This window comes from Haemaphysalis longicornis, unplaced genomic scaffold (genome assembly GCF_048455015.1).
Source record: "Haemaphysalis longicornis isolate Haplotype H1 unplaced genomic scaffold, Haemaphysalis longicornis Haplotype H1 scaffold_7, whole genome shotgun sequence".
Taxonomy (NCBI): domain Eukaryota; kingdom Metazoa; phylum Arthropoda; class Arachnida; order Ixodida; family Ixodidae; genus Haemaphysalis; species Haemaphysalis longicornis.
Window position 1 is genome coordinate 69998871 of NW_027526422.1, and position 18761 is coordinate 70017631.

The window sequence follows — 18761 nt, forward strand, 5'->3', positions numbered from 1 at the left end:
TTTAAATCTAAGCGTTATTGTCTTCACTGATGCCATTGTACGCCAATACTTCCAAAGCCACCTCTTTCTGACAACGGTGATGAATAATGGTGGTTGAAGTGAAATAAGAAATGATTCCATGGCCAGAATTTAACCTGGGTCTCTCGCATTGTTAGACCAGCGTTTACTGATGGCTCTATTTCTACATGGTCGAAGTAGATTGGAAAACTGACAACCACAGAATCCATCAGGAGACGAATGGTGTTTCTTTGCAAAGCGTAAGGTGGTTAGCCACAAAACGTTAGGCCTAACTTCTCATCTTGACTTTTAGGACGTTAGGCCTGATGTCCCATCTCATGGTTTAAAAACTTAAAATTAGCACCCACTCAAAAATTGCTCACTGAACGCCAAGCAACAGGTACCGATTCGCGCTGTACATACCAAACCCAAACACCCAAGAGTTGCTGAGGGTATTCTAGAAAAGAGGTGTGCACCTCCAGAGTAGTGCATAGTCACAGTGGGGGGTTGCCAAAATAAACAATCCGTCACGAGAACGCTTCGTATTGAACTATTGTCATCGTTACATGGAGGGGTGCATGATTTTTCGCATGTTGCCAGTCTCATTTTCAACAATGTGTCTTTTTGATTGCCTTGCTCCTGCCAGCTGCCCCTTTTCTGAAATTACGCATTTTGGAATATCTATTTGCTTCAATGTAAGTAATTACTAGTGGACTCATCAAACAGGACGACGCAACAGTCACATTTCTCAAACTCCCATTGTACAGATGAAAAGGCTTGAAAATGACACTTAAATTCAATTCTTTCCAAGGTTTTCATGTACCTGTACGAACTCTGCATGCACTATCTACAGATTATTAACCAGCAAAGTTGACACGTGTGGCCAGTATTTACTCCCATGATACTCCACATGGTTCATCAATGTTTTTTCTCATCATATTTTGCACGGTTGTGGTATTTTATTTCGTTTCTGTTCCTGCCCAATTCACTGATTGTGAGCTGTCTGCTCCTCACAAGTACATGAGATGTGGCCTTTCCATTTCGGCGTAACGTGTAGCCAGTCCTGATCGTGACCAGGCTGACTCTGCTTGCCCCGCACCACCCTTCTATTGCCTTTCCAACGTGTTTCTTTCCCGTATGCGTGTAGAGTTTTGGCGGAGGGGTTTTCTGCACACACAATACCGCCGGATTTTAATTTTCCCTAGCGATATGAAGCTTCACTTTCAAAATGTCCTGAAATGTGCTGAAAGCAGCAAAGTTCCTGCTTACCCAAAAAATTTAAAAAATCGGGAGGCTTTCCGGCAATGCCACTGGTGTACCCAATAGCAAACAGACATTCAATTCAAATCGCCCTTCAAACGGCCCCTTCTAAGCAATCGCTTGTCACCTAATTGTGGCTCTACCTACCTTGGCCTCTATGCCCGGCTTTCACATACAAACATCCCCTCAAAATACACACACAAAAAATCAGCTCAACAAATTTAAAAGCAACTGTGTTGTTTGACTGAGACAACCATCTCTGCTCTACCAATTCCACTAGATTGAGCACCTCAGCAGTGTTCACCAATTTCGGTGTAGACAACATGCACAGTTATCAGGTTGTCTGACAGCCTCAGATGAAGCAAGTAAACCAACATTCTTGCACTGTGATGGTAATTGTGGTTTGATTATTGAGGCAGAAGTTTAGCCAGAGTGCCTTATACATTTGATTACAGGTCGACTGTTTCTTTTATAGGGAAGCTGTTTAGCCAATTGTAATTTCTCCTGTCCGCAGTTAAAAATACCAAGAGAATGCAGAGCATGCACATAAACACATCTCGCAGCAACCGCCTTGCAGTTGAAAAAAAGAAAGAGAACGCCGGGCACTCATGTGTGCATGCCTTGCGACGACTGCTTAGCGTCCCCGGCGCACATTTGTCAAGCCAGGATACCCACTTAAGGCATCCTTGGCTTGACAAGATTGTGGCAACCAAGATTGTGGCGACCGCCCGGCAGTTGTTAATGATCATTGACGGACAAAAAGTTGAGTTTTAGTATCATTGTGGTGTCGGGGTTGATGTCGGCGCATGACACTTCAAAGACCTTATGTTGAGCAAAGCCAGAGTGAGGTCGTTGTTTTAGTGGAAGTTTTCGTACACCACACTGCAAGCGCAACTTCTCGTCTTCAGTGGATGCTTTGCGCACAGCGGCCTCTTCCTCAGCCGTGCGAAGTATCCGCGGCCGGGCCATCTGGAGTCAATGATCACCTACAGCAGCTTCAACATTCAAGTTGCAGCTCTTCTACAGTACAGAGCGCATGCGCACGATGACACGAGTACAAACAAACAAAGGGCATAAGCTATGACGTGTCTTTCTCGTTCCGAGCAAGTGTTGCCTTGATATGGCAAACGCTGGAGTTTTTTGTGGCCAATGTTGGCTTGACGACCATGCACTCGGCATTTTCTTTGTATTTTTAACTGCGGACCCACACAGTAGCAATTTGCTCAACAGCTTCAATGTCAAAACCATAAAAATTTTAAGCGCTCGTGTGCGTGCCTCATGGCAACTGCCCAGCGTCTTCGGTGCACGTTTGTCAAGACAAGCATACCCACTTGAGGAGACTGGCCAAAGAAACAAAAAAAAGAAATAAAAACTCCACCGTTAATTGTAACTACCCGGTGTCACATTTGAACTAGCCCGCTACAGAATAAGCTCCAATGTGCATATTTGTTCAGTTTAGTGGGCATGTCCATGCATGTCAGAGAGAGGAGGGCTTCGCAGGCTCAGTGTGACAGCTCGCAGTTCCATAAACCATATTGGGGGACGTCGCTTCAGGCTTACTGCAAAAATGCAACAAATTGTGTTCATCTTTCAAGAAGGAGTATCAACCCACAAAGTTACTTCAAGTCTGCTCACTCAGGAGCTGTACAGGGGGAATATATTGCTTCACTAGAAATGGATTTGAACAAAACTACTGTCGCATTCTGAAATCTAAGCCCGCGACTGTCATCCTTGATGTATTTGCTAAAGTTTATGTCCGCAGTTCTCACTGATCACTACTTGAAGTTGTACTTGCTGTTATTGGTGGTGAGATGTTTGAGTGGCGCCCCCTGGCTCTGACGTCGGCTGAGGGACTCGTGCCGCTGTCGTCTGCACACTCCGCATGTGAGGGGCAGCAGTGCCTGTGCTAGAAATCACCCGCTTTGATGCTTTAGTGCATTAAAAAGCGTATTTCTAGTAATTTAGCTATTTTTGCCAGCTTCTGACACATCTGAATAAGTTCAAGCTGTATCCCCCACAAGTTTGCCACAAGCGAGGAGAGAGAGAACAACTTTCCTTAGAGCATCGGTCAGAAGATCTTGTGTACCTCGTCCTGTCTAGCTTATTCGTGAGGCTCAGTGCTCAGAGTTCCCCGATAAGTATTGAAAATGCGTAGGGTTGCCTACAGTATTTCTGAGATGCTCTTATGAAGACTCAACAATTTAATGCTATGTGCCAAGTAGTGGGCCCCTACACGCGCATCGTAGAGCAGGAAATAAAGCAGATGTCTTCTACTTCTTTCCTTGTCGACTTGTATCACACGAACGTTTTTTTTCTATACCCAACCCTATAATTTCCTGCACCGTCACAAACGTCTTAATAGGTTTGGGTATGTTCGGGAGACTCACAAAGATCTTGTGCATATTTTCTTCAGGCAGTAATGGCTTTCGCTGTAGCTGGGTGCAAGAAGGTGCATATCCATAGCGTGCGTTGTTTATTCACATGCAAATGCAATGAGAAAGTTTGTGCTACGCAACCGCGCTCCAGACAACGTTGTCCAGAGTAGTTACTCGAAAGCGGCTTTTGTGACCTGAATTTCTATCGCAGCCATCATTATCATAACAGACTCTCAACCCGAACAATTATGACATGATTACGGTGTCGAAAGCTTGATATACTTGCTAACGAATGCAATAAATTGTATACGTGCATATATTGCAAGAATCAAAACCGATTAATATTTCCAAGGAGCTTTTTGTTGTTTTCCAACCCTTCCAGGCATAAGAAACTAATCCTGGTCTTCTCGGGATGGCGTCCTATGAATTGAAGGAAATTACTTTTAGATTGTTGTCCTGGACTGAGGGCCTGTCTGACCAATTAGCTCGATTTTACTGTTAAATAAGGTTTTCTCCTCCTCCTCCTCCTCCTCTTGAGTGCAGTTCTCCCATAAAGCACATCTGAATATTGGGAAGATATGGCTGTGGGAAATGTACCGAAGTATCCCTCCAGGTCTGAACAAACATAGTGCTACTGCATCTTTACCGTAGACGTGACTCATTTTGCTCGATAAACCTCCATCCTGGTTAGAAGCCTCGTATAAAACCAGCAGGCACCTGTACACAGAGTAAGTTATTTGGAACTTAACCTATATTTTTTGTGCGCCATAATGCATGTCGGCATACTTTCATGCCATGACAACGTAAAGTGATGTGATACAATACTTTTGAGAGTTCGGCAAGGTTCCAAGAACTGTTTTACCTTACATATGATTACGGGGAATGTTAGTAATGCCTTCTGCCAAAAACGACAGCCCGGAAGGCATGGAATTGGTTTTGGTCTTGTATTTTCGCTGTTGTCGGTTACTAGCAGCTGGATGTTCCCTTTGTTCGAAAGATTGCTTAATACAGAAGCTAACACCTAGCTCCGACTCTTCGCGCTCCACACAGGACCGGCTTCGCAAGGAATGAGGCGACACCGGCAATGTTTCATCCGTAGCAGTATCCAAAACTATACTTTAACCCACGCCTTGAGCTAGTGTATGCGATTTTAAGTCTATTATTATGATAAAAAGTTACGCACATGCAAATTCTGGTGCGGTCAAGCATCAGTTGTAAATGGAGAGCAAAGATACCGCAGGGAGAGCGACCCGAGTGAAGCAGATGACAAATGTGAGAATCCCTAAGCTGACGTCATGGAGGCGAGCTTCGCAGCACTGCCCATCGTACAGCCTGATACAACATTGCAGCTCAGATGTCATTGGGGAAAGAAAGCTGGATAAAGTTCAATGCATTTATGCCATTCATTTGTGATGCAGAGGTTGCATAACATGAAGCCATGAAGGTGGAAATGGAAGACTTTGAAATGGGCAAGGGCAAAGGCCGGACAATGGCATTGTTTCTAGAAGAAAGGTACCGTGAGCCACTACCTCCTTTAAATTTTTTTCAGCTATGAAATAACGGCAGCTGTCTCCTAAATACATTATCAACACTGTAAACAGTTGTTTCTCCACATCCCCCATTTAAGGGATCCCCAGATCTTCCATATGCCAACAGTAAAACGTTTGGAAACTGAGGATCTTGGATAATTCATTGCACAAATGTATTTAAGGTTCAAGTAAAACATTCACGGAGTGAAGAAACAAACGTACACTGGTAAAACTGCTTGCTAAGGTTTTCTTTACCATCTTGCGAGTATATCAAAGAAATGGAACCAGACAATACCAAATTAGGTGTGGGAACTGAGGATCTTGGATAATTCATTGCACAAATATATAAGGTTCAAGTAAAACATTCATGGAGTGAAGAAACAGACGTACACTGATCCAACTGCCTACTAAGGTTTTCTTTACCATTTAGCGAGTATATCAAAGAGACGGAACCAGACAATACCAAATTAGGTGTGGGGAGAGGGGTACATGACTATCCCAACAGACAATACCAGTGTCACATTAAGACGGATAATATTGACAGCTCCCTCTTTTTTCATTGGCATTGTGCTTGTTCCTTCAACAGATTTGGAAAATGGAATCTAACACGAATGATAGGCATCAATTTACGCCTCTCGTGTTTTGTCACTGTGTTTGCGTCAACGCACGTTAAAATTACTTGTACAAGGAGCACACCCTGCACATCAAAACTTGTTTACTGACAAAAGGCAGCATCAAACTGAGAAATTACACAAGACAAACACACTGTGTGAGCATTTGCATGCATATCTGAGGCGACACATCGTAATTGCAACTTTCCAAGAGGGGCGTGTCTTGCTTATGTCAGTCTGCAAAGCCCCAGCAGTTGCTTGAGACCAAGAGATGATGCTATTGTCTGTCAAACCCCTAACCACAATCAAACTAGCTTAGAGTCACCATCCCCCTTCTCTTCTCCTGCACTACAGCTGGTGGCTGTGCATCATCTGCTCGTGTCTCTTCCGCTGAGTGTGTTGTGTGAAGGCCTTGGGGCAGAAGCGGCAGACGATGGGCCTCTCACCCGTGTGGGTGAGCACATGTCTAACAAGGGTGGTCTTCCGGACGAAATCCAGGGGGCACAGGTGGCAGTGGAAGGGCCTCTCGCCAGTGTGGACGCGCATGTGGGAGTCCAGGTCGCTTTTCTCCACAAAGGCCTTGCTGCAGAGGCTGCACTGGTGGGGGCGTTCGCCCGTGTGGATGCGCCGGTGCCTCTTAAGATGGCTGTGGTACAATGTCTCGTAGCTGCACTGGTTGCAGTGCAGTAGCCGACGACCTGGGGAGGGGCCCTGCTGCTGCCTGTGGCCATCTCCCAAGGAGGAAGCGGAGGGGCCTGCATCAGGGAGGGAGAGAACAGTCCTTACACCAAGGAAACTAGGCCGCATTGCACCAACAGTTGGGCTTTAAACGCCAACTGGACTCTCTAGCCTCAGCCAAATTTACTTTTAACGAACCGTACCATCTCCAAAACTGGCACATAAGTAGCTCAGTGAAATGCATTCGTAATTAACTATAAATGTTTAAACTAGCTTAGTCGCCGACGACGCTGCACCTTCTGGTGGATCGCACACACAGCCATGAAGCAGAAGTGACACTGCAGCTGGCCGTGTGCCTGTTCCTCTGGCCAGCCAGAAGCAGTGGAGCTCCATGGGTGCTCTTCTGCTAGGGCTACAGCAATCGTGACGAATTGTGCACAAGTTCGCTCAGGCCAGCCGGCGGCAAGGCAACTTCAGCGGCAACTTCAGCACCGCTCTTCTCAATGTCGGTGTCAAGATTACCGACTTCTTATTTTTGTTTGTGCCGTGCTTACACATATTTCAGCTGTCAGATTTTGAATCTTGCAGTCTTTTTAGGCAGTTTATATGGAAACGAGATTTTTAAGATGGAGAAATTTTGAGCGCAGTTGGCCTTTGAAGATGACAGGCTACGTAAACGCGAAAATTTTAGCCTGTCTGTCTGGCCCTCGACATGGCCTCCCAGCCAAAAATTGATGTCGTTTATCAAAATGAGGTATATTATGGCAGACCAATTCCAAACAACAAAACCTGCAGGCATAATTCATACATGACCTCCTTATTTATCACAAAGGAAACCACAGGCATACTTGAGTCACAATGTAAACAATGGCAGGACCTGTGTTCTTTGAATTAAGAATATACTTTGGGTTTGTTCTTAAGACATAAAAAGAGACATACATACACTCAAAATAGCACACAAACACTTCGCTATTCGCGAGATAAAAGCAAGCACAACAAAACAGCGCTCGCGTTCATGCTGTTCAAGGCGGAGCAAGAAACAAGATATAGAGGGTGTGCACTGTCTCGACATGGGGGAATGAGCAGTGCAAAGGGCGGGAAAATTTGAATTGCATTGAACACACCTCCGTTTAACTCTTAACAAGAAAAGCGAGAGGAGGGAATAGCATAAGGGGTTGAAGCTAGAGAAAGGAATAGGGTGAGGGGTTGGAGCGGAAAAGGAGTTATGGGGCAGGGGAGGGGCAGCTGCGAACAAAAATCATTCAACGCCGTTTGCCGTGAACCAAGTGGAGACGAGGTGAAATTTTGGAGACTGTTTTGGAGTTTACCAGGAACGATCATGTCCGATTCAACTGAAACAAATGAACCAGATTACTTTCCATCCATGGCAATCATGTCAAGAATTTGCAAACACAAAGCTCTTGTCAAAAAATAAACTTAGACACACCGAAGCAAATTATTCCTGGTCCTATTTGTGTCTATAGTATGAATTGCCCTCCATGTGATGGTTTAGAACACTCTAGAATTTCAATTAATGCGCAGCAGGTGGCAATGCACAAAACCATAAACGAAATTTGGAAACCCTATCAACTACCGAAATGACATTATACTAGTTTACAGACTAGTTTTCTGAAGTGTCAGCTTTCGAAGATTTGGCTTTTTCTTGTTTGTAAGAATGAACTGTTTAATAAGAAAGCATCAGTAAACTCGGTATGTCTAAAACCTGGTGTCACCGAGGGGAAGCGACAGCACAGAACATGGCTGACGGATGGTTCACACACACACACAAAAGAAAGGCTGGCATGTCAGAGAATACCAAAAGTTGAACATACTTACATTGACGGCACATTTCTCAGCAAAGCTCCCACAAACAGAGTAATGCAATTCAGTCAAAAAGAAAAGTGAGTAAATATAGATTTGATGAGAATCAATCCCGGAGCCTCTGAAATGTGAAACAACTAGGCATCCTCAACACCACAGTGGCTGAATGGCTCCAGGTGTACCCACTGAACGTGTTGCGGCTTTTGACTTGGAAACACACAGTAAAGGCACACACGAAGATCTACCTTTGTAGCACAGGAATGCTAATTACAGAACTAACAATCAAGCAATGCACGTTTCTGTAAATGCCCGCTTTACTCAGTGTTTGACAACAGTGTCACCATGTGGCGTTACTGAAACCTTAAGTTATACGGCACTGTCCCATCAGATGGTGGCAAGCAGTGCGTATAGGGGAAAAGAGAAAAACGCAATGGGGAAAAGATCATGAGAGGAACTTGTTCGGCCATCACACATTTATGTGTCCGCATCCACTGCATCATAAGGTATACTCGTAATTCTGCGATTGTTTACGCGCATGCTAAACACACTAGCCATTTCCGTTAAATTTATTCCTGAGGGCTCGCCAGTGTGCCATCGTAGAGGACATAAGCAATTTAGCAGCTGGGATGGTACGAGGAAAGCAGCACTTTTGATAGCGCTTTCCCCGTTAAGAAATGCATGTAAATTACCCATAATAGCTTAAAACCAAGCTTAAAAGTTTAAAACAGAAAATGTTTACAACTGACACAAGTGGCCGTTGAGGCAATAACAAGTTAGTAACCACCAACTGGTTTATATATAGCTATATCCAATGATACATGCGAGCGAAATTGCTCCCACACTTGATTATATCACGGAAAAATTTTTCATTGACACATGGCATTCTTCCAACACCACCGAAGTTGGAAGATTTAACATTTAAATGTCCACTTAGTAACAACTGAGCCCATCAGAAAACTGCACCAGGCATTTCTGCTTGCACGGGCCATCCACTTCAAAGTCTCCCGACCCCGCTCTGGTACCACAACTTTCTCTGCATCTTTTTTCTGCCACGCAGCTGCAGAATGGAATGGCCTTCCCCACGACATCGTTTCTATCACCTGTCCATCACATTTTGTTCAAAGTGTATCCATGTACATGTCTTGTTTAAAAATTGTGACATTTGTAACATCTCAGTACAACCCACCCCTTATGCAACACCCCCTTGTGGGGTCTTTAAGGAAATAAAGTGAAGTGTACTGCAAGACGATAGCCACAGCAGCATTGGATGACAACTGGAGGGCACTGAACAAGGATGACCAACAACGGGAAGCAGCAGAGCAATTTGCAGCAAATGACCGACCAGCTCAAGCACTGATCAATGTAGCAGCAATGACACATGCAGCCCTTATTGGGGTAACCAAATGCTGCTAGAACAGCCACTAGTAACCCAACAACAAATTTCCAAGCACGGCCTTCTTTCTGGGTTGAACAGCTGGCACATTCCTGCTTAGCAGATGGTAATGCTAGGCTCAGTCACTTAGTAGGACTACAGGAGACCGCAGGGAGAAGACGATTTGACTGCAAGGTCATGCACAATGGATTTGAGGATCACAGCCATGTCAGAATGCAGAAGGTGGGCCTCTTCAGCACGATTTTCGTCACAGCAGGACAGGGGTTCACTGGCGGGACTGATGCCTGCGAATATGAAGCATGACATACCAAGTTTCTTAAGTTTTGCGAAGTCACAAACCTTATTCTAGAAGCCGCCGTGCGGCCTGGCGGTGCTTTCACGATGGCTCGAACACTGCAACCAGCAGCTCAATACGGAATCGGCATGTAGGGTGTTTGTTGCGGTCAAGCATATAGAGCTTGACGGTCAACTGATTGTTGAGACCTGATAAGAGAGCAGACTCTTCCAGAGAGCACACCAGCCTTTTTTTTTGCTGCTGGCTCGGAAATGACGCTGTAGAGATCGCCAGTAAGAGGACGCGCCACACAGGTCATTACGTTTGTTTCGCTCTTACCAGCATCTCACGGACGGCAGTTTCGTTTTGCGCAGCCGGGTTAAGAAGTGAGTATGTCGCAACCAAGGCATTAAAATGAACCGCGTAGAAGCTTACCTTGCGGAAAATGCGAGCAACGAAGACGGCGCAAGTGAGTCACGGCGATTTGAACGATCATGAGCGTATGTATACAGCCTCGTTTTCCCAGCGTAACCAACAACATGCAGAATGAGAGACACTGAACACGCGGTAATCAATTGTCCGGGGTTACCGGCACCTTTAGTAAAAACTGCGCGCATGAAAGCGTTATGGCCGTCACTTGGAATGACGCAAGCGTTGTGGCAGTCAGCCGGCATTGACACGCTTCAAACATCACGCCGCGTCAGTGCTAGGCTGCGCGAGTACGCGACTCTTCATTTCCGTCGGTGTCTGGCCAGCGAATGTCACACTTCGGTCATTAAATAATTCTGAAGACTTGCGCGCGCAAAAAAGAAAAACAAACTTGGGGCTCACCTCTCTAAAGTGACAGGTGCATTTACATTCGACGCGGTGTTGTTGGGGCGCCGGCAGGAGGCACTGGCGCCGGTAGGCCTCCTGACCTGGAGTTTTGGCGACATGCAGCGCCCCTAGCGGTCGACGCCTCTGGGTAGTACAAAAGCAGACGACACTCGCCGCCCTCCATGTGTTTTCAATTACAAGAAAATTGGTTGTGGCGCTTTGTGGCGCGTTTAAATGACTGCATACTGTATGAAACAGCCCTTAAAGTAGTTGCAGAGGCTAAACAAAATAATATCCGCTAAAAGAAGCCGTTTTGTCGACTTTCTTTTGAGCGAGCTGTCGTGGTGGTCGCGGCGTGGGACAGTGTCGACAGGTCGGGTGGTTTAACTGTCTGACGACAGTTGCAGTTTTAAAGACGATAGTCTTTCTAGGGCTACTTAAACCCAGAAATTTTGGTCTGTCTGTCTGTCTGTCTGTCTGTGACTCGATTCAGCCACCCGGCCAAAGCAAAACAATGCCTGCGCAATCGTCTTATATAGTCACAGCTAAATCTACCCGTCTATGTCATACTTGTCAATATTGTTGAAGAAGAACAAGATATTACGCAAATATGAGACAACAAATCAATACAGAAGTGATATTTGCAGTTTTCTTTTATAAAGAAATCAAACATGCTTGGCTTTTGTGAAATTAAATGCTTCATCAACTGAAGAAAAAGAATTCACTCCGCCGTCGCCTGCTGTCGCCCGCGCCACTATAGCTTCTGGCGCCATTTTAAGAAATCAACCGGCAACAGTTACGCAAGGTTCCAATATTCTAGTTCACTGTAGTTCCACTAGATAGGTTCCACATTCTGCTTGCAACACACGTGGAGTAGGGAAACGCGGTTCTATAAACGTTGAAGTAGGGCGCCTCGATTAACGCGCGTCTTCGCCGTACGGCAGCGTTCGCATCGAGACACCCGGTTTGGAGCAGTGGAACGCGGGAAATTTAAAATGATTTAAGCAAACCTTTGGCGTCTTTACATTGGGAGGAGCGCGACGCAAGAGGTACAACATGACAGGTGAGCGGGAAAACGAAGGGAGGCATTTACTTCGCAAAAGCGGATAAAGACTATAGTCTTTTGACGGCATTTGCAACGAAAGGAGCAGATACGCAGCCAATTTTTTTTCTTCTTGCGTGCGGTCGACAAAGGGAAGTTCACGAGTAGCATAAACACGGAACGCTGCTCATCCTATATCGTAACGCATCCTATATCGCTGCTCATCCTATGCGTAACGTTTTACGCCGCACGATTTACGAACGGCAGGGTACATGTATACTAGCGAGTAGGTGGGGCGCGCCAAATAAACAAATTATGCGCTATTAAAGGATGCAAAACATGCACGAAATTACACGCCCGCTGCCTGCAGAGATGTGTAATTCTATAACATCACACAACACAGCCGCATACACGGTGCGGGGCCCCGGATATTTACATATGATCATCACTGACTGTGTCGGTTTTCTAGTGCTGGGGTCGTCGAATCTAAACGCCGACACGCCAGTTTTAATTAAGTTAGACAGCGAGACAAGAACAGAGAATTGGCGTCCTCCAGTTGAATTGCCCCCCCCCCTATCTTCACACTTCGCCAGATTATTGTCAAATATTATTAGAAATTCGCTGAACTTTTTCTCTTTGCATTCAAAGCGCCCCTCCTCCTCCTCCCACCCGATTTGCCGTCCAGCCCTCCGCCGTGTCAGCTGCATGGAACTCGGCCGTTGCTGACCCTGATTCTAGGCTATTAAGTGCGAACTGGGAATGTATGCTGCAAGAGCTTAATTAAGTAAAGTGAGAGCAAACAAGGAAAGCGAGCGTCCTCTTAGTTCGCCCGAACACTTTAAAACAGATTTCACGCTTCTGACGGTCGCGGCATTTTGTCACTGATCAGACACGTAACAAAACGGCAAGCTAACGCTGCACCATGTATTCGTAACGGCGACGCAAACGAGCACTGTTTATTAAGGAAAGTTCACGCATAGTGTGCAGGTACGCAAAAAAAATTGGGCCCATCTCCCCGCGAGGGGGACTCGAGTAAATGCGTCGCATAGGGGGTGGGTGTATTGCGTTAACGTTTAGTGTTTGGGGAGTTGGTGGTAGTGAATGCGTTGTATCAGCAGCGTCTTGACATAGTTTGAATGAGTCAAGGATATAAGGCGCGTTCGTAGCCTCCCATTCTGTGTCGGCTTTGTGGCGCAGTGGGTAGAGCACCATGTACATTGCGTTCCGCCCGCAGGGTCGAGGGATCGAAACCAGGCGCCGGATAGTATTTTTTTATATAATGTAGGGGGAGAGGTGCGGACTACGACTACGGACGTCAACGCGGGTGACATCGTGAGTTACTGAAATGCTCTGCATTTAAAAGAGCGGCGCACCGCAGCAGGCGAGCCTGCGGTCCGCCGGACTCGCTGGCTTTTTAAAGCGCAATCATCGCCGATTGCGTCACTCTTCTTTTTTGATCAGCTGTTTTTGAGAAGTCTTTGTCACCTAGAGTATTAGTTTAAACTAGAAATTTCACTTAAAATTTTACTTCGTACGACCATCGATCGGTGAACCTGCGAGTAGCAGACGCCGTCACGGTCCCGGCACTTTCGTCGGCGCTGTAAACGAGTTTAGCGCTGCAAAGCTTTTTCCCCTAATGCCAACCCTAGTAGCACAAATTGTTGCCGCAACGTTTCTGCCGTGTTGCCAATGTTGCGTAACGTTAGGCAACGTTACACAACGTGGTGACAATGTTGCCAAATGTGGGCCAACGTTGGACACATTCAGCAACATTGACTCAACGTTTACAAGCAATGTATAGGCAACGTTGCCTGTATGCACGCTTTTTCACGTTGCAGCAATGCTGCCAAATGTGGGCCAACAATGGACACATTCAACAACATTCACGCAACGTTTACAAACAACGCATAGGCAATGTCGCTCATATGCACGTTTTCTTGCGTTGCACCAATGTTGCCAAATGTGGGCCAACGTTGGACACATTAAACAACATTCACGCAATGTTTATAAACAACTCATGGACAACATTGCCCACATGTACGTTTTCTTGCGTTGCAGCAATGCTGCCAAATGTGGGGCCAACGTTGGACACATTCAACAACATTCACGCAACGTTTACAAACAACGCATAGGCAATGTCGCCCATATGCACGTTTTCTTGCGTTGCACCAATGTTGCCAAATGTGGACCAACGTTTGACACATTCAACAACATTCACGCAACGTTTACAAACAGCGCATAGGCAATGTTGCCCACATGCAGGTTTTCTTGCATTGCAGCAATGTTGCCAAATGTGGGCCAACGTCGGGTACATTCATACAATGTTTAAAAACAACGTTGCCCTTTAGACGCTTTTTTCGCGTTGCAGCAGTGTTGCCAAATGTTAGCAAATTTCATATGTTAAACGATCGTATGGGGAGTTACATAAGCTGCCTAAAAATTCAAATGATCCCATACAGCAAACTTAAATGTTGGCGATGTAGTACATGTACGTCAGGATACGTTAATTTCGGGATGTGGTTTTTACATATTTAGCAATGTTCACGAAAAAAACCACAATTAACTAACATTGCCTGTGTACATGTTTATCTCGGTTGCCGCAATATTGAGGAATGTTGAATGTATAGCAGCTTTCATTTATTTGTTATGTGAAACACCACGCTAACCTATGTTTTGGAGGGATTATGTCACCTACAAAAGTTCAAAAGGTTATGCACAACGGACGCCTTAGCCACAGTTCACTGTACCATCGCCTCCTGTACTTTAGCTGCGTATAATACGGCGCTTACATATACATGCACGCACGACGCACTCACATAAATGAAATCCCCATCGTCAGCCTGTCCACTGCAGGACGAGGGTCTCTCCCGATACGGGAGGTTTTCGCTGCATGCTACACCAAAGGGGCCAATCTCGTTCTCGTGAACGGATGCCATCTTCTAGGCATCGCCTATCTGGTGTAGCCTCTCTGATATCCGCTGATGACATACCACAGGACAAGGCAGCACCCCAGACCGGAGAATATAACGGAACAAAGGGTGGTACCTGATAACACGAGGCGGAAAACACGAGAGGCGGAAAATCAGGCGTAATAAGCAAGAGATTGCACACAAGATAGCTAACAATTACCCATGACAAAAAATACATCACAGATACCGTACTTACTCGATTCTAACGCGCACCTTTTTTCCGCAGAAATAGGCCGAAAAATCGCATGCGCGTTAGAATCGGATACGAAACTGAAACTGCCGAAACATATGAAATTTCGTTCTACCCATCGCCATCGCCATCTCAAGAGGGCACCAAAGCTTTTAGCAACAGTTTTTCGGATCTAGGCGCCTAGGCTTTTCTATCGGCGTTCACACAAATCGTCAAATTATTCCACTTGCGTGCTTGATAACAGCGATGGCAGCAGCAGCAACGAAGGTGCGCCGCTTCCGCGGCTTACGAGCGGCTCCCACGCGTTCACAACGAGCGGTTGGCTGAAGCGTACGCCTCTGGAGAAGCTCGCGGGATGGGCATGCGAGGCGTGGGCCACAATCCCATCGAACATGGTTGAACGTTCGTTCAAAAGTGTGGCATCGCGAACGCGCTTGACGGCACCAATGACTAGATGTTGCTGTCAGCGGAAGACGACAAGGAGCTTTCGGAGAGCGACGAGGAGTGAGATTACTTTTGGGAATAAATCTCCCGTTTCTCTTGCATTCGTTTTTCTTGCTCTCAAAGTTCCTTGCGCGTTGCAAACGGAGGTGCAAGTTTTTTCAGTTTTTTGCCTGGAAAATTGGGTGCGCGTTAGAATCGGGGGCGCGTTAGAATCGGGTAATTACGGTACTTACAACTTGCTGAGGATACATTGATACACAAGACATCCGCGATGCCAAGTTATTGCTCAAGTTTTTTTTCTGCCATGGAAACAAAGCATGCGGAACAGTGTGGGGGCACATGACTGTTCAGATGTAGATTACCTGTGTTCGGTATCCGTTATTAAAAAGTCACCGTCCCCAAGAATGTTTTATCATGGTTGCGCTCATTTGCTCAATGCATTTTCCAAACAGTGGAGACTTGATCAAGTAGCAGGCATCAGATTATGGCTGCCATCTGCCCTCACTCTCTCAATGCTGCCCCTTAAAAGTATCCATACACGCACCACGCAGGACAAGCACAGGACGTCAGTGGCTGTTTACCCACAGAAGGAACCATTACAGTGGTAAATTACACAAGCTACACACACATGCGCTTGCATGCGTATGATTGGTGACCTATCACAATTTCCACCACCTTGCTCATTTATTTCTGCAATGTGGTAATGCATGATCTAGTCGGCAATCTGCGCTAGTGGGCCATGCCGTCTTCAGATGCATGTGAGCAATACAGGATGCCACAGTTCCCACCCACAATCACACTTCCCACACTAGCATGGAGCAATGGTCACTGGGTTGGTGAGGGGACAATGTGATGCCGAACATGGAAACCTTTGCTCGGGGCCAGGTGTCATTGTGTGATGACACACGCTCTCTCTACACACCCTTCTTTGTCATGTCCCCCAAAGAGGAGCTGGCTCTCGATTGTCTGTGCACACACCCAAGAAGGCACTTACCTTTCTGCTGCACTACTGGTGGTGCCTGTGCTCCTTCTGCTCGTGCCTCTTCTGCTGCCGTCGGCGTGTGAAGGCCTCGGGGCAGAAGCAGCAACGGAAGGGCCTCTCGCCTGTGTGAGTGCGCACGTGCGTGACCAGGGTGGCCTTCTTGGTGAATGCCATGGGGCACAGGTGGCAGTAGAAGGGCCTCTCTCCCGTGTGTGTGCGCAAGTGCTCGACCAGGTGGTTCTTCTGAATGAAGGACTTGCTGCAGCCGCTGCACTGGTGGGGGCGCTCCCCCGTGTGGATGCGCCGGTGCCTCATGAGATGGCTCAGGCACTGTGTCTTGTACCTGCACTGCTGGCAGCAGAGCAGCCAACTGCCTGACTGGGGGTGATGTTGCACCCTGTGGCCATCCGGGGTGGGAAAAGAAGAGGAGCCTGCAAAAGGGTATTAGAGAGAAACACTGAGAGCCTTTCTTTTGGCAAACGTGGTAGCAGTGCACCAGCAGGTCAAAGGGGAAAGAACCAGCACAAAAGAGAAGGAAGCGTCTGCGTTGGTGCCAGGCGAGCCGCTCTGCTCCGGCCTAACATGCATGGGCATTGCCTAGCAATGCCAATGAGCCCTCGTCTTTCTCACTGGCTCGGCAGTCTCCCGCTCAGAAGGCAGTTAAAATAGTGCTCGCGCTAAATTTCTTTCAATATTTCTCTTTGTGCTGAAAGCTGCAAAGTTCATGCCTACCCAAAAATTCTGCACATTTTCTTGCCACACCACTGGGATCCCAAAACGCAACCGTCACCAAGTGGACGCTTAATTCAACAGGCCCTTTCTATTGATTGATTGATTGTAGGGTTTAACGCGCCGACGCAACGCAGGCGATGAGGCGCGCCGTAGTGGAGGGCTCCGGATTAATTTTGACCACCTGGGGATCTTTATCGTGCGCCGAAATCTCGTACACACGGGCGTTTTTGCTTTTCGCCTCCATCGGAAAAGCGGCCGCCGCGGCCGGGAATCGAACCCGCGACCTCGTGCTCAGCAGCGCAACGCCTTAGCTACTGAGCCACCGCGGCGGGTAACAGGCCCTTTCTAAACAAGTTTATGTCACCTTATTGAGCTCTTCCTACCTCAGCCTCTTTGCTCTACTCCGTGTATTGGCAAGTGGTGAGGGCACTCAAACAAAGAATAATAGTTCAGAAGACTTAGAAAGAAAAGCATGTGACATAACTGAGGCCAGCATGGCTGTCTACCAGTTCCGCTATAATAAGAATCTCGGCAGTGTTTGCCAAGTTCGGCATAGATAACATGCCCAGCCATTACGTTATCCGACAGACTGAGATGACACCAAGTAGCAAGAAAGAAAGAACAGCCGTCACCTCCCCTGTGCACTGCTTTTCAATACTGCAAAGCATGCGGTATGATGAAGTTACAGCAGTCATTTTTGCACCATTGATGACACGAAAGTTTAAAACCTGAAAAATGAATGCAGTATTCAATCCACTACAGGTTAACTGCTTTTTACAAAAGTACACAAACACCAGGGAAGTCAGCCTGCTGTCATGACCACAGAAAGTCACCCACAGTCACAACTGAGAGCGCACTGCATGAAGTCACCACACGACCTGGCATATTCACACGGGCCTCTTTTACTTTCGCACAACTCCTAACAGTGAGTAAAGGCATACTTGGAGGCGAGGTATATTTGAATAAATACAGGCATACATTCTTCACATGCACAGCGCCTTCTTTCAAACATGGCCGAACAGTAGGATGCAGACATAAGTTTCTCACAAACATGACAACACATATGACAATGACAATCACATATGCCAATCACATGTGGCATAAAAATGACAATCAGTTATGCAGTTGGTATTTTTTGCTCTCGTGTGGCCTCTAACAACAAAGAACGGCATGTTTGGGTCCAGTGTATAGTTGAATAAATACAGCAAGGCATCTTTCAGGTGACACAAAGTTTAGTAGGGAAGAATACAGGATAAGGCACATAGAAACTCGGAAGAGAATGGAGGTGCCTAGTGTTATTTTTGATACATCCTATTCCACAGTCAACTTTTCGAGTTCTATGTGCATATCCATGCATGTCAGACAAGGAGGCTTGGCAGAATCCAAGTGTGACAGCACACACTTCTATAAACCAGAACAGTGCAAGTCCGCAGGTTATAAAGAAAACAGTGCAACCAATTGTTTTATGCAAGACGAAGAAGCTGAATCAACCCACAAATTTAATTCTTTATTAGTGCTCGCTTCACCAGCTGTACATTTCTCCAAGATGCAATGGTGCAGCTCAATTTTTTTAGAAGCAAACAGGCTGAAGTTCAGTGCATTTAACTCACCGCATTTCTAATGCAGAGAAAACATATCATGAAGGTAT

General features: G+C 46.4%; 1 protein-coding gene across 1 annotated transcript in view; it reads right to left on the reverse strand.

The window, feature by feature from the left end:
• The window catches only part of LOC144146332 (uncharacterized), a 50011-nt gene that overhangs the window by 20361 nt on the left and 10889 nt on the right, over window positions 1–18761 (reverse strand). Inside the window, exons 3-4 of the mRNA XM_077678288.1 lie at window positions 16394–16958; window positions 6125–6527 (exon numbers count right to left, since the gene is read on the reverse strand). Coding sequence (XP_077534414.1) covers window positions 6125–6527; window positions 16394–16958 — 968 coding nt within the window. The remainder of the gene's footprint in view (window positions 1–6124; window positions 6528–16393; window positions 16959–18761) is intronic.